This window comes from Nuphar pumila, chromosome 3, assembly GCF_984573655.1.
Source record: "Nuphar pumila chromosome 3, dmNupPumi1.hap1.1, whole genome shotgun sequence".
In the NCBI taxonomy this organism is placed as follows: Eukaryota; Viridiplantae; Streptophyta; class Magnoliopsida; order Nymphaeales; family Nymphaeaceae; genus Nuphar; species Nuphar pumila.
The window spans coordinates 19,090,544-19,116,731 of NC_143251.1; the positions used below are offsets into that span (position 1 = coordinate 19,090,544).

A 26,188-nucleotide genomic window follows, 5' to 3' on the forward strand; every position below is an offset into this window, starting at 1 on the left:
TTCGAAAGGGCCGATGAAACGTGGGTTTTTAATAAACAAACCTACACTCAAAATGATGTTGCCCATAAAAGGAAGTTGCAAGATAAGATACACAATTGTAAACAAGGAGAAAAAAGTGTATGAGAGTATTATCGCACTCTCAAGAGACTATGGGACCAAAAATGGCTAAAATGGAGCCTATTTTGGATACACCTAATGATGCTCACCAAAGGGAAAAAAAATACTTCAGGAGCAATTTTTTCAATTCACGAGAGGGCTTAGGCCCGAGTTTGAACATGTTCAAGGATCTATTATCCACCGCAAGAAAGAAGAGCTTCCACCTTTACATGAGATTTTAGCCGAAGTTTGCATGGAAGAAACTAGGTTAAAATTTATGACTGAATCTAAGAAGCCGAAAGATAATGTGTTGGAGGTTTCTAGACCTGGTGCCAACACTTATTCCTACAAGTCTCCTCACTTTTCCAGAAATAACTTTGGAAGGCAACACAACAATGATGAAAGAAATGATGGGAGAAAAGGGAAAGTCGTTTGTCAAAATTGTGGAGAACAGGGGCACATCAAGCCATATTGCCCAGAATTCAAAAGAAAGGACGAGAAAAGAGTAGCGACCCTACAAAAATGCAATCAATATAGATCTACAATCTTTTGGAGGCATGTCATTGTCTCAACTTGCAAAAGCTCTACAACCTCGCCACAAAAACTCATGCTCTTTAACTAGTGTCTTGGTCAATTCTTCTTCTCCTCCCGGTAAGATTTTTTGGCTCCTAGATTCTAGTGCTTCATTTTATATAACCCCTATTAACTATGCGCTATCCAATTGTAGTATTAGTTCAAATAGATCTAAGGTTTTTACCACCGACAGTTTCTCTCTTGATATTAAAGGAATTGAAAATTTTAAAAAATCTTCAAATTTTCTCATCCCAAAAGTCAGAATTGTTTGAAAAATAAATTTAAATCTTCTTTCAGTTTCCCAAATAACCGATCATGGTTGTAGTATCTTTTTCACACTGAACCATTGTTTAATACAGGATCTCCAATCTGAGAAGCATATTGAGGATGGACATAGAAAAGGAGATCTCTACTACTCAGATAGGTTGACCATTCTCAAAGAATATTTTTGTCTCAATGTACGAAAATTTGATATTGTTTTGTGACATCAAAGACTATGACATCCTAGCATTTCTAAGTTATCAAATATATCACATTTGAGAAAAATTTGTAATTAAAAATTTCAATGTACTAATTGTATTCTTGGGAAAATGAAAGTCATTCCTTATCAAGAGAGGACATTTTTTGCGTCTAAACCACTTAAACTGATACACTCGGATGTTTGAGGTCTTGCTCCTGTTGCCTCTAAAGGAGGATTTTTTATTATGTGATTTTTGTGGATGATTATTCTCGTTTCACTTGGATTTACTTTCTTAGGCACAAATATGAAGTTTTTGCAACTTTTAAAACCTTTCATAATCTTGTTAAAAATCTCCTTAAAACCAATATTTCTATATTTCGTTCTAATTCAGAGGAAAAATATATGTCAAACAATTTAAAAAGTTATTTAAAAAATCACTGCATTTTGCATCAAAGATCTTTTACACACCTCAACAAAATGGTTTGGTCGAAAGGAAACACAAGCATATAATAGAAACTAATAGAACCTTGCTTATTTCTAAAAATGCTCCAAAACCATTTTGGGTTGAAATTGCATGTTCTTCAGTATACCTTATAAACAGACTTCCTTCACCCAAACTTCAAAATATTTCTCCTCATGAGAAACTTTATAAAACTACACCTGATTATTTCAAACTAAGGACCCTTTGGATATAAAAGTTTTGTTCTTACAAATAAAAATGGCAACCTTTCACCAAGAGTGATTCCTTGTGTTTTTCTTGGTTATGGAGAAGGCCAAAAAGAACTAAGATGTTATGATTTAAACATGATCAACTCTATATATATAGAAATGTTACAGTTATAGAGAAAGAAAGTTTATTTAATTTAAATGTGCCTATCAAAGAAAATGATGATTATACTTTTCTTAAATGTAATGGTGAAGTGTTAAACAACAATGATGTTGTTAATGGTGAACTTCAAAACAATATCCACAGTGGTGAATCTCATGACATTGATCGTGGACCATTAGTTATCCAGTATAGAAGAACGGGTGATAGAGATCCCAATGCCCTAGAACAATACTCTAGCATAGAAAATCAAGAACCAAACACTCTTAGGAAATCAGAAAGAACATATAGGCCTCTAGATAGATTTGTATCCTATGAAAATTTTACTCCTCAATATAGAGCTTGTTTAGCCAAGATATTTTCTTACTTTGAATCTTCTTCATACAACCACAGGAAAAGAATTATCCTATATGGATGTGTTATGAATGATGAAATACGAGCATTAGAAAAGTCCAAAACCTGGGATATAAAAAATCTTCCTCATGGAAAGACAATAGGTTGTAGATAGGTGTTTAAAATTAAAACCAAGAGTGATGGAACTTAAAGGGGTACAAGGCTAGATTAGTAGTCAAGGATTATTTTTAGGAGTATGGTATAGATTACGATGAAATCTTTGCTCTAGTGGCTAGGATGACTTCTGTTAGAACTCTTATAGTTGTAGTTGTCATTAGATGTTGGCCTATTTATCAAATGGATGTCAAGAATGTCTTCATCAATGGTGAATTGAAAGAAAAGGTTTATATGAATCTACCACTTGGATATGAAGTTCCTGTTGGAAAGGTGTTTTACTTAAGGAAAGCTCTTTATGGTCTGAAAGAGGTACCTAAAGCCTAGTATGATCAATTTAGTTCTATTATGGTTAAGCTAGGTTATACCTCCTGTTTTACTGACATTGCTATGTTTACTAAGAAATCTGATGCAGGTATTGTTATCCTTCTTCTCTACATTGACGACATGATCATCATTGAAGGAGACAAACAAAGAGTTGTTTTATTAAAAAATATTTTAAAACAAAGCGTTGAAATGACTGATTTAGGTTTTCTTAGATACTTTTTGGAGATTAAGGTTGCATATTGTGCTCGTTGCTATTTTTTAACTCAATCAAAGTTTGCTTCAGACATCATAGCCAGATCTGGAATTACATATAAGAAAAGGGTGGACACTCCTGAATTGATAAATGCAAAAATGAATATAGATAATGGCACACCTCTTTACGATCCTACTCCTTACCGCCAAATGATTGGGGCTCTCACATATTTGACCATCACTGGACGTGATATCTCACATGCAGTTCATACCGCCAGTCAATTCCAACATTCTCCTACCATTGTGCACATGACTGTCATTATGTGTATCATTAGATATTTACAAAATTAAGTTTCTAAAGAGATTTTGTCTTCTTTTTCCCCACTCGAATTGATTGTTTATACTGACTTTGACTAGGGAGGAGATCCTAATGATAGATGCTCAACTATAGGTTTCTGTGTTTTTGTAGGTGACTCATTGGTGTCCTGAAAATGCAAAAAACAACAGAAGGTGTCATTATTGTCAACCGAAACCGAGTATCGAGCCACAACATCTGAAGTTGTGTAGTTAAGAAAATTATTAGAAGACATGGGGGTGCATATGCAATTGCCCACAAGGTCATGCTGTAATAATAAAAGTGTCATCTACATAGCTGGCAATCACATGTTTCATGCGCGCACCAAACATATTGAGATGGATTGCCACATTGTGCATGGAGTACCTCAAAAAGACCATCATCCTACCTTATGTAGCATCAGAATTTCAGTTGGCAGACTTCTTTACGAAAGCTCTTCTCTCCAGTTTCACTTTTTACTTGACAAACTTTTGGTGATTACACCGTAAGTTTGAGGGGAGTGTTAAGTTATATATATATATATATATATATATATATATATATATATATATATATATATGTGTGTGTATTATTGTGCATTCACACACACACACACGTATATATACGTGTGTGTAATAGGTAAATACCCATTTGAGGTATTTTGGTCTTTTTACCTTTTTATAATTAGTTGTGTTCACCAGGGACACTTTAGAGTTTTTCAGCCTCTTATTTTCTTCTTTTTGTCAAGGACATTACAATCTTTGTAATGCCCTTCCCATAGAGTTGTTGGGAATGTCCCTCAACGACTATATTTTTAGTCATTGGGAGCACTGCCAATGGCCCTTTAGGTCCTCTTTGTATATAAATAGGGGATGAATCCCCGCTTGAAATCCATGATTGTTCTCAAGCATTTTATCAATATCAAATACATATTTTTTATGTTTTTCTCTTGTCCATAAGTGGCATTGTGAATGTGTTTGTATCTTGACCCATAAGTGGTTTTTGTTTGTATGTAGCATGGTTGTATGTATCGTTACTTTTGGGTTTTGCAATATGATACACACTCATATCGTGATACGAGTGTGTATTGTACCTGTATCGGGTGTATCGTACGATACATGGGTGTATCGTACGATACACCCATGTATCATGTTGTATCGTACGATACAATATCGACACACTTAAAAAAAAAAAAAGTTGTCTTTTTTCATTTTCGGTTTAAAAGGCCTCTTGAGGGCCGAGTTCTCCATATGTCTAGAGTTCGTTGGAAGGGAACCCACGCACCATAAGTTCCGTGAGATCGATTTCGATGTAGATTTGTGCACAAGAGATAAGGCTTTTACAATTTTATCAAGAGTGCATTTCCACCATTTTTTCACTTGAGGAAGTGGGTTAAGGTACAAAATCTCTATTCTTTGCTTTTTATTGAGTGTTTTTGAGAAAAGGTGTGTTTGGTGCTTCTTATTATTTGCTTCTTATTGAATTTTTTAATTGCTTATGTTTTATTTTAGATCCTTCGATGTCGTCTTCAGACTCTTCATGTTCATGTCATAGAGATGATCCTGCATGGCAATACTGCAAAAGCATTGATGATGTACCACGACTAGGGTTACCATTGAATTTTAGATGTTTGTTTTATGATGCTATTATTAGAGGTGGATGGCATAGATTTAAGCAACATATTGCAAGTCAAGATCAAAATGTACTTCCATGTGATTCTCCATCTATTCCTGTCACTTTTCGTGTTGATGTTAGCATTGAACTAGAAGAAAATCGAAGAAGAATTTTGAAAAAACGTAAAGACAAGGCGCGCCGCAGTTGGATGCAACACTGAGCAAATATTGTCCTAATGTTTGGCAAATAGGCACTAGAAGATAATTTAGTTTTAGGATATTTATAGTTTAAACTTTAGAGATGAAGATCGGGATGTAAGACATTGGTTAAATGTAATATTTTTAGTTATCATGAACTCTTAGTAGTTTAGTTATGACTTATAACATTTTAGTATGACTTGGACGTGAATTTAATATTGTTAGTTCTTCAATTGTGTTTAAAATTTAAATTATTTAGTTGTTTTTTATTTACATTGTCAGTTATCAATTACATGGTTTGTTATTAATTTAAATTTTTCTGATTTTCTAGGGTTTTTTAAAAATTTATGAGACGTTTACAATACGATATGGTGTTATTTTGGGCCCGACTGATACGAGTAACAATACGATACTTACAACCTTGGTGTGTATTGTACTTGTCCATAAGAGGCATTTGCTTGTGTTCTCTGTATTCCATTACACATGACAGTTAACAAAAGTCATCAAAGTTAAGACGGGAATGTCTAACATCTTGAACTTAGTAAAGAACAAGATTCACTGATCATTGAAATTCACTGTCTAACAACATCTTGAGCTTAGTAAAGCACTTGGACATTCTTGTAGTTTAGGTACCATGGAAGAAATCAATAAGAGAAGACAGCTCGTTGAGAAATAGAAATGCCATCCAAGACAAATGATGGAAAAAACTATTCGCTCAAATTTATATTCTAAGCAACTGGAGGACCTGTAAAAACAAGCAATAGCATGTGCACATATTAGCTTAATTAGACAGTAACTTTCTTGTTAAATCCAGATGATAAGTTGGAGCATACACTGGAACCTTGTGGAAAGTCACTTCTCTTTCAAATTAGAAATGAAAAAAAGAACAGAAACTCTGCTATAGCCATGCTCTGTGTGTGTATGTGTTGCATGTGTACATCATATGTAACCCACGTAATTGTGCCCTAATCTTCCAAAAATCCAGTCTTTTACTGCTGATGTCAATATCATACCATGTCCCCGTATCAATGTCCAGGAAATATACGTTAAATATAGCATTAATTACTTGAAATCACCATTTAATTTATCAAACAACACTTCAATGCATCTTAAAAAACAAATGGACACAGGCCAGAAAATGCAATTAATGGCATACAAAACATGTCTTTGCCAAATTCAACAATTTTAGTGAAATAGAAAACCAACCATGAAAGTAGATACACATGGAACAAAGACAAACAGTAGTTTCTACCGAGACAAAATCAATGAAAATCATGTTTACACCACCATTAAGCTCGAGATTAGTGCAAACAATATTATAGATAAAAATAACCGCAAACTGAATGCACAATTCCTAACTTACCAATCCAATGAATGTTAAATTTTCCTCATCCTCAAAAGATAAAGTATGCTGTCCTGGAGGCATTCTCTTCAACGCAAGAGCCAAGCATCTTAGTGACTCTTTACCGGCAAGGCTAATCAGGATAAAAAGAAAAAAGATTAGACACCACCATAAAGATAAAGATTTGTTGAAGGTTGCTGAGAAGATGCATAATCTATATGATAATCACATCGACAGATTAATTCAGAAGAGACTGAAAATGAAATGACTGAAATAGCAAAAGAACCCATATAAGAACAACCATAATAAACTAGGAAATTTTGAGTGGCACACAATGAAAGTCATATCATTAGCAAGACTGCATTAAGGGATTCCTAATAAAATATGCACATTTTAACATGGTATCAAAGATTACAAATGAAGATTACATTTTTGTGCATTGGAGTTTCCTTTAACACAAGGAGCATGTTTTGGACAGTGCATTTATCAATTAGCAACAGTTTGCACCCTGTTCACTATTCTTCTACGAGTAGGTGTTAGTCTAAATCAGATATGCCTTTTATGAGAGGCTGAATTCAAGCATTGGTCAGATTAGGATTCAGACATAAAGCTCTAAGCTGGTTCTGAATCTGATTATTGATCAGACTTTGCTATCATTGCAAAACCCAATTAAACAGATCCCATATTAAGTTAGGTGTCCAACCTAAATAAACATCCCTAGGAGTTTCCGATTTTCTATATAAGGGGACACAGCACTGGGGCAAACTGGAGCATTCCTGTGGCATATATATGCAGAGTCTCCCAGACATGAATGGCCTATGAGAATATACTTTATATAAGCAAAATACCCTGCATACAGCTACGTGGATGACTAGGTGCTAGTGCTACAAGCCCCATGGCTTGGCTAGATCCACTTGGATCAGATCCACTTAAAATTGGGCATGGGATATGTATTTGGGTCCATTTAGCTTGTAAGTGAGCTTAATGACCCTGTAATTGGGTCTTGGGTTTGGGATATCCTTGTGTTAGAATTTGTAATCCATATGGAGGGTCTAAAAGGGATAAGGGAATTTTGGTCTTTAGGAAAGCTTCTTTGAGAAGCCTTGCAATAAATCTGTCTTGTGCAGCTTCTAAAGAAAGCCTTGGCTTAGAGAGTCTATAAATAGGATCTCTAGCCTAGTGGAGGATTGGCTTTAACCTAGTGTTAGACAGGCCCTAGGGCATAGATATATCTAAGATCTAGAGATCATCATCTCATACTTATCACTCCATCATAGTCATCCATCTTATTCCATCTAAAACCACCTAAAGTCCTAGTCGTCCAACCCCTCCCTATTCAATTCTCCCTCATATTACCTCCAATTTCACCTAGATCTAAAGTTACATGCTTCAGGCTTGTAACGTTTGGTATCAAAGCAATTAGATCCATTAAGTCAAAAAATTCTAAAAAAAAAGGCTGAAGAACAAGTTCTTGAAAGAGATTAAGTAGATCATGCAAACTGGCTTCATATATGGTGATCCACCACAAGAATTGAAAAGAACCAAAGCGTTTCAAGGATCTGAAGCAAAAATCAAGAAGATCAGCCACAAATCATGTGAAGAAAGCCAGATCTAACCTAGAAAACACAAGTTGAGGCAAGATCTAGAAGATTCAAGTGAAGATCCTGTTAAGATAAATGTATCCTTGGTATGTATACACATATGTATATATATATTTATATATATGTATTTATATTTATACATATTATATATATATATATATATTTATGTAATATATATGGAGAGCTTAGTCAACCTAGGATGACTAAGCCCTTGGTCAACATACGTTGACTGAGTTCTAGCCGTTGGAGACTAGTCCAACAGCTAGAAGGGTCTCCCTCTTTTCTTTAATTTCTCCCTCTTCTTTTTTTGTTGGGCCTATATATATATATATATATATATATATATATATATATATGGGTCAGTGTGTGACATTGTAAGTGAGAGAGTGATGGATAGTATTAGGATTATTTGTGTGATTTGAGTGTATTGTAGTGAGGATTCTTTGTAATTTTATATTTCTTTTGTATTATTTGAATTTCATCCTTAATGAAATAGTTTATTTTTATGTTTTGTGTTCTATAGGTATTTCTATTGTGAATGTATGTTTAACTACATTGTATTCTTGGTTGTTGAGACGTATTTTAGAGTGCATTGGCATTCATGCCATTTCTTGACATGGTATCAGAGCGAGGCATCGGGGTCTTGGAAAAGATTCATATTAAATGAATGGAATGGATTCAGGGATTTCGCATTCCAATATACATATCTTTGGATTCTTGATTTTCATATGTATGGTAAGTATCTTTTTAAAAAAGAGTTATGTTAAACATAAATATTTTTTTATGTAGGAATTGTTGTGTTTTGATATATGAAATACATGTCTTAAATTATAAATGTGTATTGAAAAACTATATTTTGCAGAAATATATAAGCTCTTGCACACTTATTTCATTGAATAAAATTATATTCATTTTTTTGTGCCTTATTGTGTGTATCCCCTTTCTGGATTTTGTGAGTGCGTTCCTTAGAGAACACTTTTGTTGTTATCCATTCAAGCTGAAGTTGGTGGACTCTTGGTTCATGATTGAAGACTCTTTTGAATCGCTTCTTAAAATATTATGTGTTTTGAAAAATACTAAAATTCATATTTGCATGTCTATTAACGTATGTATAGACTAGCTTTGGAATTTTGAATATATTGTGATGTAAACATAAACTTTTATCGTGATCCATTTCTAATAAAGTCTTTCTATCATCATTTGAATATGTTATTTCATTTGAGTGATGTTGCTCTATTAAGCACGATTATTTTCAAATGGCATGTGTTGGATTAAGGCCTTCTTTAGGTAAATGCCTTAAGAAGTCTTTATTGAATTGCATAAGCATGATTTGTTATTATATAATAAATGTGTTCATCTTAGTGGTTTCTCTCTTGCATATTGATATTTTGCATCATGCTTATTGGAGTGTTACATTGTGAGAAAAATCTCTTGTTTGATGTAACCATATATATGTGGATCTTTATGGCTCTTTGGGAGTTTCTTTTATCAATAACATCTATATTGTTTTTATGTCTCTTGTTTCTCTTTGTGAGGATTGGATATAGCCCTTAGTTGGCTCTTTGTATCTCGCCTATTAGTGGCTTTGTATTTGTGTGGTTGTGCACTAGTGCACTCAAGATTTTATAGTTCTTTGGGAATCTTCATATGATTGTCTTTAATTGCCTCATAGTAGACTTATGATGTAGCTCTAACCTCTTAAAAACCATGTGTCCTTGTCACTTTAGTAAGATTTATTGATCTTTTGTATATGATGTGCTTAGTGCACTTGTTTCTTGATTGGTAGATTTATGATCTCTCAAAGGATTCTCAAAATCCATAATTACATCTCTATGTAAATTGGTTACATTGGGCATGACTTATTATTCAAGATTGTAAAAATTATCATAAGACAATATTGCACATAATTGCATCGATTGACATATTGTTGCGCATATAATTGTACTAATTCTTATGCTAAGATTTCATCTAGTTTATTGGATTTTGATTTGAAATTGCCTTTTCAAATCAGTTCCATTTTTATGAATTCACCTATTTGAAAATTGATTTTTGTGAGTATGTATTGCCTTTTTTATGGCATTTGAATTGTCCATCACTGAATTTTATATACTGCATCATCTGTTTTTGGCCTTCTTGTTATTGGGTCAGGGTTAGCCGCTGAGGTGAGTTGTGTGTACACCTCATATCATCTTATCAATCTAGATTCTCAATTTTATAAGTGACGTGTTGTCATTTGCCTTGGGTCTAGATGGATAATTGGCCCCTAAACTCATTGTTGTTGGAAATTCGAGTTAGTAGTTGGGGTGAGTTGTATGTGCACTTCATGTCATCTTGTCAGTTTAGGTATGTATCTCACTGATAGGTGATTGACCTCGGTTTATATGAGTGTATTTTAGAATTCATTTGTTTATATGGCTATTGTTACAGTATTTGATGATTGATATCTTGGTTTTCCTGTGATGAAATTTATATTTTTGAAACCATAGAGTTTCGAAAGATTGTTAAAATCATTATTCTTATTTTTCTTGATGGCATTAGGTTGTTTTTCATTACAAGCTCTCTTACCTTGGGTGTCTTCTTCTTTTTATGCCTCCTATCTAAGTGTCATTATATGTAGACAAGAGATGTTAATTCATACCCTTGTGTGTTTTTAGCTCATTAGTGACATTGTGATTATACTCTTGATCTAATCGTTGATACACCTATTTTGAGTGTCATTATATATACACAAAAGATGTTTATTCACACCTTCGTGTGTGTTTTTAGCTCATTGTTAGCACTGTGATTATGCTCTTGTTTTAGTCGTTGATACACTTGTTTTGAGTGTCATTATATGTAGACAATGGATGTTCATTATGTTTATACTCTTGTTCTAGTCGCTGATACACTTGATTTTTGAGGATTAGAGTTCTATTGAGGTGACTACTTGTAATGGTCAAACTAGTGTTAAATGTGTAAATATAATTTCTTGTGTTACAAGGGATTTTTAAAATCTCTTCACAACTAATGTTGTATGAGAAAAGGTTGTTGAAATATTTTCATGCATTTTGCATTATATATGCTATAATTGCATGACTTATTTCACGATTGATTGTCTTGCACAATTTAAGATTTTTTCATAAGACCATTATTTTTTTTGTGTTGTGCCCTTTGTGGTTTTCTTGTATGCACATATTGTGCCTTGATGATTGTTCTCATTTAAATGTTGTATTGTCCCATAAGTGGACTATTGTTTGTGTAATTTCTTTTGTTTTGTCTGATCCTTTTGAGGATTTGCCATTCCGCTTATTTCTAAACATCGGCTCATGAAAGACTGTTTATTTAAGATTGGTCCATAAGAGACATTTTTGGTTATATGGTTGATATTGCTCCTAAAATATAACTAAGCTTGGTAATGATAGAAATCATTTCTTGTATCTTCTGTTGTGTGAAAATAATTTATGATCCTTTGTGAATTACTTCTTCATGATATTGATGATGTTAAAAAAATCATTAATAGATATATGAGTGCATGATGTTCTTGAAATGACTTTATCATTCTTATTCTTGTGTTCCATTGCGACTTACATTGTAAAGTTGTGCTTAGAGTCTGTTTTGCTTTTGTTGAGTCTAATGTAAGCTGCCCGATTCAGGTGAATCAATACCCCGAAGGGGCAGCCCGTATGCTTGAACTGTAACAGCCCTCGGGCAAAATTGTGAATGAATTAAATGCGTTGAGCTTTCTTTTGTTCACCCTTATTGTGATTGCTTCTTGTGATTGCAATTCTTCTCCCTCTATTTTCTCTTGCTCTTTTGCACTCTGATTACAAGCTTTCACGACCGGCAAGCGAACTGACAAGTAGGCTTGCTGCGGTAAGGAAGGACCGTCGCGCCGTGCTGGCCCATTGAAGGAAATAGGACCGTGACAAGTGATACCAGAGCATGTTCTCGTGCTGGGGAAGGAACTCCAGAGTCGGTATCGACATACATACCGACAGGCTGCGATTTGTGAGCAAGACATCGTGACGCCTTATCAAAATATGCGCAACACCAAAGGCAAGGCAATTGTCGAAGCTGGGGAGATGGATTCACCTCTGGGCCAAGAAGAGATGGTTGTAACTATCAACAAGCTGGTGGAAGATGTGACTTCACACGATAAAACAATTTCACGCGCAGTTGAATCATTCGATGGACTGAATGATATGGTGGCGAGCCTGCAAGAGCAGATGAACTTACAGATGGGGCAGATCACTTCGTTGATGACAACAGTGGCTGACTTGCAGACTGAATTAGGGGAGCTTCAGTTGAAAAACCGCACATTGCAGCGGTCAGTGACCCTAAATGGGGGAAATGGTGAGAGGCCATCAAGGATTGATATGCCAAGACCAGCAAAATTCAATGGTTCTCGAGACAGCAAGGCCATTGAGAACTTTTTGTTCCAAGTAGAGGACTACTTGGATATTCAAAATGTGACAAAGATCTTAGGATAAAGGCTGCAATAGCGTTACTGGATGATGATGTTATCGCTTGGTGGAGGCGGAAGTGTAGTGACATGAAGAGGGGTCAATGCGTGATAGACACCTTTGATGACTTCAAAATGGAGTTGCACAACTACTTTATGTCAAGGAATGCGCAGAGGCAGGCGTACCGGATGGTTCGTGAGCTTAAACATACTGGTTCGTTGCAAGACTATGTCAGAACGTTCCAGATGCTCATGCTGGAGGTGCCTAACATGCCAGAAGACGACAAGTTCAACTGGTTTATTGTGAGACTTCAGTTATGGGCACAGTCTAAAGTAGAAAGGAGCAACTCTCGTATTTTAGAAGATGCATATGTGGTGGCCGAGCGCTTAGTTGGCACTCAGCGCAAGTCTTTCACCCCATCAACCAAAGTCGGGAAGAAGCATGACCACGAAGGCAAAAAGGATGAGCGACGTGACGACAAAGGTGAGGCATTGACACGTCATCAATCCGATAAGAAACAAAACTACCCAAAGTATAACAACAACAAGGGTGTGGTTGTGACATATTGGTTCTATGGCGATAAGCATATCACTAGGCAATGCCAGAAGCACCTCGTAAAGGACGACGAACAAGCCAACGCAACGCAGGAGAAATGGAGTGATACTGAATGCACTGACATTAAGGTTATGCAACCATGGATGGGAGTCATGCGATCGATCAACGCAGTTAGAAGTTGCACAGTTGAGAACAGGCAGGTTAGCAAAGAACCGATGTATCTCGAAGTCATTACGAATGGAAAGTCTACTTCAGCTATGGTAGACTCCAGGGCCACACACAACTTTGTCTCGCGGGAAGAGGCAGAGCGGTTGGGCTTGAAGCCCGGGCCAAAGCAAAGGACCATCAAAACAGTAAACTCTGAAGCTAAGCCCATCCTTGGTGAAGCAAGAGATGTGGCTATCCAAGTGGGGAGTTGGGCCGGCAAAGCCAACTTCTCTGTGGTGCCCCTAGACGATTTCAAGATGATTCTAGGTATAGAGTTTTTGCAAAGCCAGAATGTTATGATGTTGCCAAAGTTTAACACGTTGACGATTATGGGGTCAAATCTGTCCCACACAGTGCAGTGCCTTACGTAAAAAGGCAAGTCTTCAGTGTTATCGGCGATGCAACTGAAAAAAGGTGTCAAGCATGGGGAGCAGACATTCTTAGTTGTTGTGCGTGCAGAAGAAGGGAAGGTAGAAGCAGCAGTGCCGCCAACCTTAGCCCCACTATTGGAGGAGTTTCGGGGGGTGATGCCTCCGGAATTGCCAAAGCGTCTTCCACCAAGACATGAAGTCGACCATAAGATTGAGTTGACCCCGGGAGCAAAGTCTCCCTCAATGGTTCCATACCATATGGGGTCAGCTGAGTTGAAGGAGTTGCGCAGCAGTTAGACAAGATGTTGGACGCAGGCATCGTTCATGCATCGAAAGCCCCATTTGGCGCTCCGGTTCTTTTTCAGATGAAACGTGACGGCTCCAAATGGTTATGTGTGGATTACCGTGCTTTGAACAAGGTCACGGTAAAGAATAAGTACCCATTATCACTAATAGCGAACTTGTTCGATCAGCTAGGCAGTACTCGTATCTTTTCCAAGTTAGATTTCTGATCGGGTTACTGGCAAGTGAGGATTGCTGAAGGTGATGAGCCGAAGACAACTTGCGTCACCCGCTATGGTACTTACGAATTCTTAGTAGTGCCATTCGGATTGACAAATGCTCCAGCAACGTTCACGACTTTAATAAACCAGATTTTCTACCCTTACTTAGACAAGTTCGCGGTAGTCTACCTGGATGATATCATGATCTACAACAGCAACATGGAGGTGCATGTCAGGCACTTGCGAACAGTGTTTCAGGAGATGAAGAAGAATGACCTCTATGTCAAATAAGAAAAGTGTCTCTTCGGACAGGAGGAGATTAGCTTCCTTCACCACGTTGTGGGGCGTAGTGTGTTGTGTATGGATGGACAAAACATAAGGGTCATCCAGGAATGGGTTCCGCCAAACAAAGTGCTAGAATTGCGGTCAATTCTTGGTTTGGCAAACTATTATCGGTGTTTCATCGAAGGTTATTCTCTCATTGTTGTGCCCTTCACAGATTTGTTAAAGAAGAATCGAGTATGGCTCTGGACATGAACGTGCCAAGATGCCTTTGAAGGCTTGAAGAAAGTCTTAGTGAGGTAGCTAGTGTTGCGATTGCCTGATCACTCAAAACCCTTTGAGGTCCACACAAACGCCTCAGACTTTGCCATTGGCGGAGTTATTATGCAAAAGGGTCATCTGATTGCATATAAGAGTCGGAAGTTGAAGGATGCAGAGAGGCGTTACAGGGTGCATGAACGTGAGATGACCGCCATCGTGTATTGCCTCAGGACCTGACGGCACTACCTTCTGGGTGTCGAGTTCGTCGTCAAGACGGACAATGTGGCCACGAGCTATTTTCAGACACAAAAGAAGTTGACGCCTAAACAAGCTCGATGGCAGATGTTTTTGGTTGAGTTCAACTTTGCCTTGGAGTACAAGGTTGGAAAGACCAATGTTGTTACAGATGCCCTGAGCCGCAGGGCTAAACTGGCAGTTGCGCGCGCGGAGCCTTTTGAAGTGCTTTTGGAGGGCACATTGTTGAGTCGCATACGCGAAGGGACGCAGCAAGATCCGACAGCACAACACCTTGTTTCTCTCGCGCAGGCAGGGAAGACTTGGCGAGTTCTATATGCTTATTGTGGAGACAACAAGTCGTCAGAGCCGACTTCTTTCCAACCAGGGGAAAATGATGCAGAGCAGGAAGGACCCAGGTCCATACAGCCTGACCTATGCAGCGGACCAGATCCACATGAAGGGATTGAGGATCTGACCCAAGCAGAGGATCCGACCTAGCACACGGTATCGAGACACGGGGACGTAGCGCCCCTGCGTACCTATTCCAAACAAGCACAAGGCACGCTAACCCGGATGACCCAGATCCAGCAGGAAGACGGTTCGGATCCCATCTCGGGTCCATAACGGGACCCAAGACCCGGGATCCTCAGCCGATTTTATAAAACCCTCTCCTAGGGTTTTGTGCAGGGACAGAAGATTGAAGACTCAATAGCCTTTCTTTATTGTTTTATTTGATATTGAGTATTCCTTTTCCCCTTTTCAATTACTCCCTGTTTCATTTAATCCCTTATTGTTCGTTATTTTCCCATTGTTACTGAAAATTTATTAAAATAAAAGAAGCTTCAGCCACCGATTCTCGGTGGGCATCTGAGTTCTTTCCTCCTCGTAGAGCGCTGCATCAAAATCGCATGCCAAATGTTGGTTGTTTTAAAAGATAAATAATGTCAAAAGTAAAGTTTGAGAAACATTACATTTTTGCGAAGCACTTCTGTTGAGGCTCCTATTGAGGAACTATATCCTTTTTATCCTAGAGTACTTGTAGTCGTGCACTGCATTCTAGTACTGCGATGATCGGATGAGATGGCCATGTGACCTCGAACAATTTTATGGAGCGTATGATTAAGCACCCTTTAAAGAAGCACCAAATAGAAGAACTTGATGAAGTCCATGGAGACATCTTATCTAATGGGTTTCTTCGTTTGTAATTTCAAACTTACATTGAGTCACTATAAGTTTGAAGGGGTGGTCTTAAGATAAATGTATCCTCCGTATGTATATGTATGTGTGTGTGTATACATATTATATATATATATATATATATATATATATTTATATAATATATATATGGAGAGCTTAGTCAATACATATATATTATATATATTTATATAATATAAATGAAGAGCTTAGTCAACCTAGGTTGACTAAGCCCTTGGTCAACCTAGGTTGACCGAGTTCTAGCCGTTGGAGGCTAGTCCAATGGCTAGAATTCTAGCTATTGAACTAGCTCCAACGGTTAGAAGGGTCTCTCTCTATTAGAGTGTGAGGTTTGAGGTGGTCGAATCTGGATCTTGATCCAGATCCATATCACTCACGTCACTGTTCACAACGTTACTGTTCACCTGTCCTAGTTCCCTATTGTATTTTATGATATATTATGTTCCTAAAATGCCCTTTATTGTGCTCCTAAAATACCCTTTATTAGTCTTGGATTTTGTGTTAATAAGGGTGTTTTAGTAAAAATGTATTTTAGTATAAAGTGAATACGAATAGTCACAATGAGGCACGATTTTCTCATATTGGGAATCATGAGAGTTCAGCCCAAACCTTTATCTTGTCTTCTTTCTCTCTATACAAACCTCAGAAAACCTAAATCTAACATGGTATCAGAGCCATGATTGAAAGTGAGCTAGAAAATCTTAATGACCTTCAAGATTCGATCTTTCTTTCTCCAGGTAACAGTTGAATGTTCTATTCTTTTCTCCCTTCCTTTCTTTTCTTTCTTTTTCTCTCAAATATGCATCTCCTCTCTTGGTTTTTTATTATTAAATCATATATGTGTATTTCATGATTCCCTAATCTCTCTTTATCTTCGTTTTCTCATTATTTCTTCTCCTTCAAATCAGACTTGTGCATTTCTTGACGCTTTTTTTTCTCCCTAAGATCTTGGATTTAAAATCGCTTTTATAAATTTTGGCTCGTTTGTATTTTGGGTTGCATCTTTCTAGCCGAACTAGATTTATCAAATCTGAAAAATATATCAGATTTGAAAGATAAGGCTAGTCATTCTTGTTTTGTGTCATTCAACAAAAAAATGGGATTCTAAGTTGACCTTAACACGCGATTTCATTAAGATATTCTATTTGCAGCGGCATATCTAATAAATTGTTCACGTTCCTTTATGCAAAAAAAAAAAAGAGAACATGATTGTTATTGTTGCCAATTACTATCGCTAATTTTCTGCATCTTGGTTATTGATTATCTCATTTTCTTCTTTAATTATTTGTTACCCTGTTTTGTTCAATTTGCATTGATTCTTTATTCACCTGTCATGGATTCAAGTTCCTCTTCAGGATCCATCTCTGCTAACTTTCTTGGCCAATTAATTTCTGAAAAATTGAATAACTCCAACAACCTTACATGGAAAAGACAAATTATTCCTTTTATTAAGAGTCAGGATCTCGCTGGTCACCTTGATGGATCAGTTGTTGCTCCATCTGAGTTTCTTATGTAGGAAGATAAAGATGACGAACGGGTCAACATCACTTAGACCCTATCTCAAGAGGTATTGGTGGGAATTCCAAATGATTGCATTGTGATGATGTTATGGAATACATTACAGCAGACACAGATTTAAAAGGCCAAGATCATTTATATGAAAAGAAAATTTCAGATGTTAAGGAGGCATCCATGTCTATTATAAAATATTTCAACAAGATCAAGTCCATTACAGATCAGCTAGCATTAATTAGATGTCAAGTGTTAAATAAGGGCAAAATTCAGCAAGCTCTAGTTGGATTTGTCATGTGTTGTCCAATATTTTACAGTATACTAGGACCGTTTGTACTTTTGATGACCTGAAAGCCAAACTCCTCAGTTATGACATGTCGTTGAAAGGGATGTCAAATACAAAAAAGACTGAAGCAGATTCCCATGATGTGTTGTTTACAGGATCCTTTTCAGACCGTTGATGTGGCAGAGGTAGAGGTTACTCTTTAGGAGGAAGAGGTGCACTCAATAATAGCATTCCTACATGCTACATTTGCAAGAAAAAAAGACATGTAAAAGCAAAGTGTTGGTTCAAAGATGATCTGAGGTACAATCCTGAAGCTAAAGGCAAATATTTACCTAAGGATCAAGGGCAAAACAAGGGGCAAACTAGCCCTAACAAAGAGCTTTTGTTGGTTGTCCTTTCCAGACTCAATTTCAAGCAAAACGATCAAGGTGTTTGGTATGTTGTTTCAGGAGTTGCCAGCTATGTCACAAGTGACATAGGTAAATCCTCCAAATTGATTCCTTATTCTAGTAAAAATAATATTGTTACTAGAGATGGTAGATGCCACCCCATTACACACGTCGAAGATATAGTCCTTCCTTTGTCTAAATCACATTTTTTCCAATTGTCTGATGTATTGTGTTCCCCTAATATGAAAAAGAATAGTCTTTATTTCTAAGCTTGTTGATGATACAAATTCATATGTTGAATTTATTCCATCTTCTGTGTATGTCAAGGATCTTCAAACGAGGAAGACATTTGTTGAGAGAGAAAGATGTGGCAACATGTATGTCATCAAAGAAGATCCTTTGACTGCGCGAGCTACATTGGATAGTCACTCGAAGCCTGAGTCCTTTGAGTGTGTTTTCAGTATTTCAAAGTCCAATCAATCAAATGTTTGGCATAGTAGGTTAGGTCACTGTGGTGGAGTTTTTGTTGAAAGACTAGTTTCAAATCATTTGTTACCTAAATTTGTCTTGAGTGAAGAGTCTTGTGATAGTTTATATCCTAGTTGTCAAGTTTGTAAGAGTCATATTTTGCCATTTAATTCATATAATAAAAGAGCTTCAAGACCTTTAGATAATATTCATTCTGATGTCTAGGGACCATCTCCGCTTCCTTTCCCTCTCGTAGCAAATATTATATATCATTTATTGATGACTATTCTCGTTATTCTTGGATATTTTTCTTAAAGCATAAGTTTGATGTTTTTTCTGTGTTTAAAACCTCTTGGGCCTATGTTTATACTCAATTTTCATCAAATATTCTAAATCTCCAGTGTGATGGTGGTCGTGAATACTCGTTAAAGGAATTTGTTGAACCTTTATAGAATAATGGAATTGATCAAAGAGTTTCATGCCCGCGGACACCTCAACAAAATAGCATTACTGAAAGAAAGCATTGTCATATTGTAGAGAGTGTGATGTCCATGATTCATGAGAGTAAAGTTCCATTAAAGTTATGGACCGAGGCATTTCATACAATTGTACATGTCATAAACTGATTTTCCATGAAACTTTTACAGAACAATTCTCCATATTTTATGTTATACGGGAATCACCTAAATTATAATCAGTTAAAGGCATTTGGATGTGTGTGTTATGTTTAAGTGGACAGCCAGCTGAGAAACAAATTTCAAGATAAAGCCCATGTTTGTTATTTTATTGGATAGGTTGATGATTACAAAGGTTACAGGAGCAATGATTCCAAGTGAGGCAGAATTAAAATATCTAGAAATGTTGTGTTTGATGAGTACAACTTTTCTAACGATCAGTGCAATCATTACGTTTTGCAGGATAAGAATAATATTGAAGTATATTAGCCTTGGCCGGATAATAGCCTATTTAAAGCCATGAATGAAAGGGTACAACAACTGGATCTTTTTCCTGATCAAAGCCAAGATGTCTTAGGAGATCCACTAGTTGAATTGGATTGTGACACAGAAACCGATTTAGACAATATAGAAAGCACATCAGAAAGATTCAAAGAGGGATGCGTTTATAGAAGGCATAATCAAAGCCAGTCGATTCTGCAAGAATGGCAACAATCGTCAGATCAAGAGAGACAACTCAATCAATAAGAAGATCAAACAGGGTGAGACATCTGATTGAAAGATGGGTGAGTCATGAAAATTTCATCATAGATTTTCAGTGCTTCCTTACTCAAATCGAAGAGCAGCAAAAACCCAAAACATTCAGTCAAATAGGCGATAGAAGCTATAAATGAAGAAATGCAGGCATTGCATGAATGCCTGACATGGAAGATAGTGAAAAGACCCCCTAATAAAATTATAGTTGGTTCGAAATGGGTGTATAAAATAAAATATAAACCCGATGGAACTATTGAGAAATATTAAGATCGCCTAGTAGCAAAAGGATTCACTTAGGGGTATGGGCATGATTATAATGAGACATTCAGTCCTGTTATCAAAATAGGCATTATACGGATTATCATTTCTCTAGCAGTTGATCACGGGTGGCAACTAAGTCAGTTGGATGTAAAGAATGTGTTCTTACATGGGCATCTTAAGGAGGAAGTTTATATGGAGCAACCACTAGGGTATTGTGAAAAGGATCCAAAAACTCATGTTTGCAGGTTAAAAAGAGTTATTTATGAACTGAAGCAAGCTCTAAAGTCTTGGTTTGAGAGTTTTTCAGTTGCAATGCAAGGCTATGGTTTTACTCAATTCCCATTAGATCATTCGCTTTTCATTTACAAAGGTAACAATTTTATCACTATGTTAGTAATTTATATTGATGATATAATTGGCAGTTGCACTGAACATATTGAAGAAGTGAAGAGGTTTTTGCATAAAAATTATAAGATAAAATATCTTGGTCTGCAACGGTATTTTCTTAGGATAGAGGTAGATCGGCAAGTTGGTTCCTTTATTTTAACTCAACACAAATACACGATGGATCTCCTAAATAAAACAGGCATGAAATATTGTAAACCTACTACAACCCCAATTCCCATTCATCAGAGATTGGATGCAAATGATGGAAAATTGCTTAATGACCCAACACAATTCAGAAGCATAGTTGGAATGTTGCAATGTCTCACTTTCACTCATCCCGATATTGTTTTTGTTGTTAATCAGGTGTCACAATTCATGCATCAACTTTGAAAAGAATTTTAAGATATTTAAAGGGCACTGTTGGAGATGCCTTGCTCTACAAAAATAGGGCACCACATGAAGATATGTTAATGGTTAGGGCTTATTCATATGTCGACTGGACAAGAGATCTTAATGAAAGAAGGTATGTTTCTGGATACTGTGTTTTTCTTGAAAGAAATTTGGTCTCATGAAGTAGTAAGAAACAAAAGGTTGTTGCAAGGTCCAGTACAGAGGCTAAATATCGTTTTATGGCTGCAGTTACATCTGAGATAACATGGATTAGGCACATGTATGATTTGAGAGAAGTCATCCCCAAGTCACTCTTGATGTGTGATAATCAAGGAGCTATCAAGATTTCAATAATCCCATTCAACATGGAAAGACAAAACATATTAAAATTGATCAACATTTTATTCATCTAAAAGTGGAGGATCAGAAGATTGAGACCAGCTATGTCAAAACTGAAGACCAGATGGCTGACTTGTTCACTAAAGGCCTCACAAAGAACATGTTTTGGTATTTAAGTGTTAAAATACAGTGTACATATTTGTATACCTAACTGATATACGTATATTCATATAATATACATATATCAGGGGTATTTTGGTCATTTAAATGGCATGTAATATAGTACAGTCCAATAGGGACTATTGAGACTTTTCTGCTTTTTGTGTTTGTTTTTATTTTATGTTTTTATAGTTTGATCGTTGGGGTGGAAGTCAAACGGCCTCCCTCTCACTATATGTGAGGCTCTACAAATAGAGCCTCACTACTCTATGTAAGTAAAGCTTATTAGCCAATATATAAAATTCAGTTTTTACATTGTGCTTGTGTGGAATTTGTGTCATTGTGCTCTTGTGGAATTCGTGTTTTTGTATATCTCTTTTTTGAGATTGTTATCGGTCCATTAGAGACCATGCTGTATTTGTGCACTTGTGTAGCCCTTTGTTGGCATATTGTGATTGTGCACATTTTGTTTCATTACATGGTATTAGAGCTTAGGGCTCTTGAAGTGTTGAAAGTTGTCTTGGGATTGCTCATTTTTTATTGGTGCTCTTCAATTTTTAGCATTCAAATGCAAGCCTTCTTCATTATGGGAGAAAGATAGTTCACCTCGTCATATCCTACAAGCTCAACAAAAGCAACTATTTGATGTGGGATACCCCAATGGAAAATCACATCAAAGGTAAAAAAAACTTAGAGGTTTGTTAGTGGAACCACTAATAAACATCAACTTAAATTAACAAGAAGAGAAGGATATCAAGTCAAAGCTCTATCCGAAGAAAAAAAAGAGAAAGCTTTGCAAGAATACCAAAACAAGTTGGAGGATTGAGAAGCTAGCAATGCTCAAATACTCTCATGGTTCATGAATACCATGGAGTTCAAGATCGCCACCACATCATCAAATTTAAAAAGACGTGATGCATGGATCTTCCTAAAGAGCACATTCATTCAAAAAGATATGGCTAGACTATATTATCTTTAAGACAAGGTACGTAATTGTTAAAATATTATGTCTCTTTTAACTGTAAATTGAAATACCCATCAGGGGTATTTCAGTCCTTTTACTCAAAAGGCATCAGCCACCCTAATGGGCTAACATTTTTACTTTTTCTTTTTTTTTATTTACTTTTGCCTTTTACACCTTTTTCTTTTTACACTTTTTTTCTTTTTGACTGTTGTGAAAGGGACAGCTCCATATAGCTGTTGGAGCTGCCCCAACAGTCACAAATGTGACAGTTGGGTGCAGCTCCAACAATCATATTGAGCTGCACCCTGTGGCTTCTTTTTGCATTATAAATAGGCCTTAATGGCCCTTGTAAACACATCCTTTTTTGTGAGTGCATATGCAATAACAATGCTTTTGTAAAGCCCCTCTTGGGAACTTATGAATTGAAGTTCATTTTGTTTCATGCTTTTGTGCATGTGTATCCGTGCCTTCGTGCACTTGTGAGTGTTCTCCTTTGTGCCTTTGTGCACTCTTTGTATTTCTTGTATTATGGTGTTACACAGAATCTCTTTTTTATAGAGATTTTCACATGGTATCAGAGCAAGGTTGTTTGGAGAAAGAAATTGGTGCGATTCTTCTCAATATCAAGTGCCTCGGAAAACGTGCCTTCAACTTTTGGGTGATTAGAGTGGAGACTCTTCTTCATTCAATATTTTAGAAGATTACTACAACAAGAAAGATTTAAAATCTTATTGTGGTACATATTCTTTTTTTTCTTCTTTCCTCTCTAATGGGTGAGAAAGACTGTCATTTTTCTCTTGGTTTCAAGCTAAATGGCTCAAATTATCACGTGTGGGCCGGAAATATGAAAGCTCACATCAAAGGGAAAGGGCTTTGGGGTTACATTCAAGGCTCGATTCCGGAACCAGAGCCTAAAATTACTTTGGTTAAAGAAGGGGAAATCAAAATCCTTGAGGGAGATGAAACTAATGCTCTTGAGGAATATAGTAGGAAACATGAGGAATGGGAAATGAAGAATTTCAAGATCTTGTCTTGGATTTTCTCTTCCGTTGAGACAAGGATTAATGCCAACATTATAAAGTTTAAAAAGGTTTCTTATCTTGAGAAGATGTATACTTCTAGGGACTTGTCCCATAAGTATTATCTTCAAAAGAGAGCGTTAACTATTGTTCAAGGTGATATGTCTATAAGAGAGTATTTTGCGGAACTCTCTTTCATTTGGGATGAGTTTGCCATGCTTAAACCCAAGTGGAGTGGAGAAGCCATAGAGCTTCGTCATAAGCAATTAGAAGAAGACTGATTCTTCAATTTTTTGAATGGGCTAAGCCCCGAGTTTGAGCAAATAAGATCTTCTCTCCTATCCTCTTTTACCTCCCCCTCTCTTGAAGATGTCTTAACTAAATTAAGTGGAGAGGAACCCCGTATGGCATTAGCAAGCAAAATCCTAGTGTGCTTGCAATGTCCACAAATCAAGAAGAATGTGATGGTGTTAATGTTGTTTCTAGACCCGATAACAATTTAAGAACATATAGACCTCCACATTTTAAGAATCAAAATCAAGGTAATCAAGGAGGGAGAAGAGATTATAGCAAAATCTCGAGTCACTTTTGCAAAGAACCGGGTCATATCAAACCGGTTTGCCCAAAATGGAAGAAACTTCTAGCAATGGCAACTACATCTCAACCATCCAAAGAGGAATCTTCAAAAGAAGCTCTATCTCTCAATCAAATTGTGAAGGCTCTTCAACATCTTCTAAAGGAAGCTATTTCCGGCGCTGCCGTATCCACATCTTCTCCTCCAGGTAAAACTTTTTGGCTCTTAGATTAGGGTGCATCCTTTCATATGACCCCAAACATTTCATCTCTTTCCGAGTATTCTAAAAATGTGTCACCTTCTTTTGTTTCGACCGCGGATGGTACTTCTCTCAAAATGAAGGGAATTAGAAATTTTAAAACCCGAAACTTCTTTATTCCAAAAATTAGACTTATACCAAAATTAAATTTAAACTTGTTTTCCGTTTCTCAACTCACGGACCTTGGGTGTAACATTCAATTCTCATCTAATAAATGTTTAATACAGGATCACCAGTCCGGGCGATTGATTGGGGAAGGCTCTAGGAAAGGAGACTTGTACTATGTGGACTTTCTTCAAATTCCTAAAAACACCTTTTGTAATGTGCTCCAACATAAAGACATAAATGTTTGGCACAAGAGACTTGGTCAACCCAACATTACCAAGTTATCCTATCTACATTTTATTAAAGATCTTTTGTAAAAATACTTTCTCTTGTAATGATTGTATTCTTGGAAAAATGAGAAGTATACCTTTTGAACCAAGAACTATGTTTAGTACTAAACCTTTTGAAATTATTCACTCGGATGTTTGGGGACCGGCACCTGTCATATCCAAAGGTGGTTTTGCTTACTATGTGATTTTTGTGGATGATTTCTCACGATATTGTTGGATATATTTTCTCAAACATAAGCATGAAGTTTTTTCATATTTTAAAACATATCATATAATGATCAAAAATTAATTTAATAGTAATTTAAAGATATTTAGGACCGATTCCGGAGGTAAATATCTCTCTAATGAGTTTAAGAAATATCTTGAGGATTGTGGCATTGTCCATCAAAGATCGTGTTCTAAGACCCCACAACAAAATGGTTTGGCTGAAAGAAAGCATAGGCATATCATTGAAACCACTATAACCCTTCTCATTTCTCAAAATATTCCTAAAAATTTTTGGGTCGAAGCGGCTCTTGCTTTCGTCTATTTTATCAACCGACTTTCATCCAAAAATTTAGATAAAATTTCTCCCTTTGAGATTCTATATAAAAAAAAACCTGATTATAATAGATTGAGAGTTTTTGGTTGTAAGTGTTTTGTTCTTACCGATAAAAATGATAAACTCTCACCAAAATTCATTCCTTATGCTTTCCTTAGCTATTCGGAAACTCAAAAAGGATTTTGATGTTATGACTCTAAGAATGATAAATTATATGTTTCAAGGAATGTAACATTTTTGGAAAATGATAGTGGTTTTTGTCATTTAGAAAATGTCGATTACTCCTTTCTTTTTGACCTTTTATCTAAGGATGATAATATCTCTAGCGATGATGAATCAACATATAATAGTGAAAATAAAATGGTTGAGATCAACAATAACTCTAACCCTTCTACCCCTCAAGAAGAAAATGTATCTAGAGAACCCATCACTTATTCTCATAGAGATAGAAGCACCTTTAGGAGTGCTATTAAACTATATAGTGAACCTAGTGAGACTATTTCCACTCATGATTCTCATCCTAGGAGAACTGAAAGAACTAGAAGGATTCCCTCTACATTCGTATCTTTTGATTCTTTCTCTCCTAAATATCGAGCTTGTTTGAGTGTCATTCACTCTTATTTTGAACCAAAATATTTTGGAGAAGCCAAACAATGTACTGAATGGAGAGAAACCATGGAGAGTGAACTCAAAGTTCTTAAGAAAGCTAACACTTGGGAATTTCAATCTCTTCCCAATGGCAAGAAAACTATAGGATGTCGATGGGTGTTAAAGGTCAAGACTAAGAGTGATGGTTCTCTTGAAAGGTATAAGGCTCGTCTTATAGCTAAAGGGTACAGTCAAGAATATGGGATTGACTATGAAGAGACATTTGCTCCAGTAGCCCGTATGG

At 36.4% G+C, this 26,188-nt stretch overlaps 1 protein-coding gene across 1 annotated transcript in view; it reads right to left on the reverse strand.

The window, feature by feature from the left end:
• The window catches only part of ECA3 (endoplasmic reticulum-type calcium-transporting ATPase 3), a 203,697-nt gene that overhangs the window by 91,478 nt on the left and 86,031 nt on the right, over positions 1-26,188 (reverse strand). Inside the window, exon 20 of the mRNA XM_089998975.1 lies at positions 6,490-6,601. Coding sequence (XP_089855101.1) covers positions 6,490-6,601 — 112 coding nt within the window. The remainder of the gene's footprint in view (positions 1-6,489; positions 6,602-26,188) is intronic.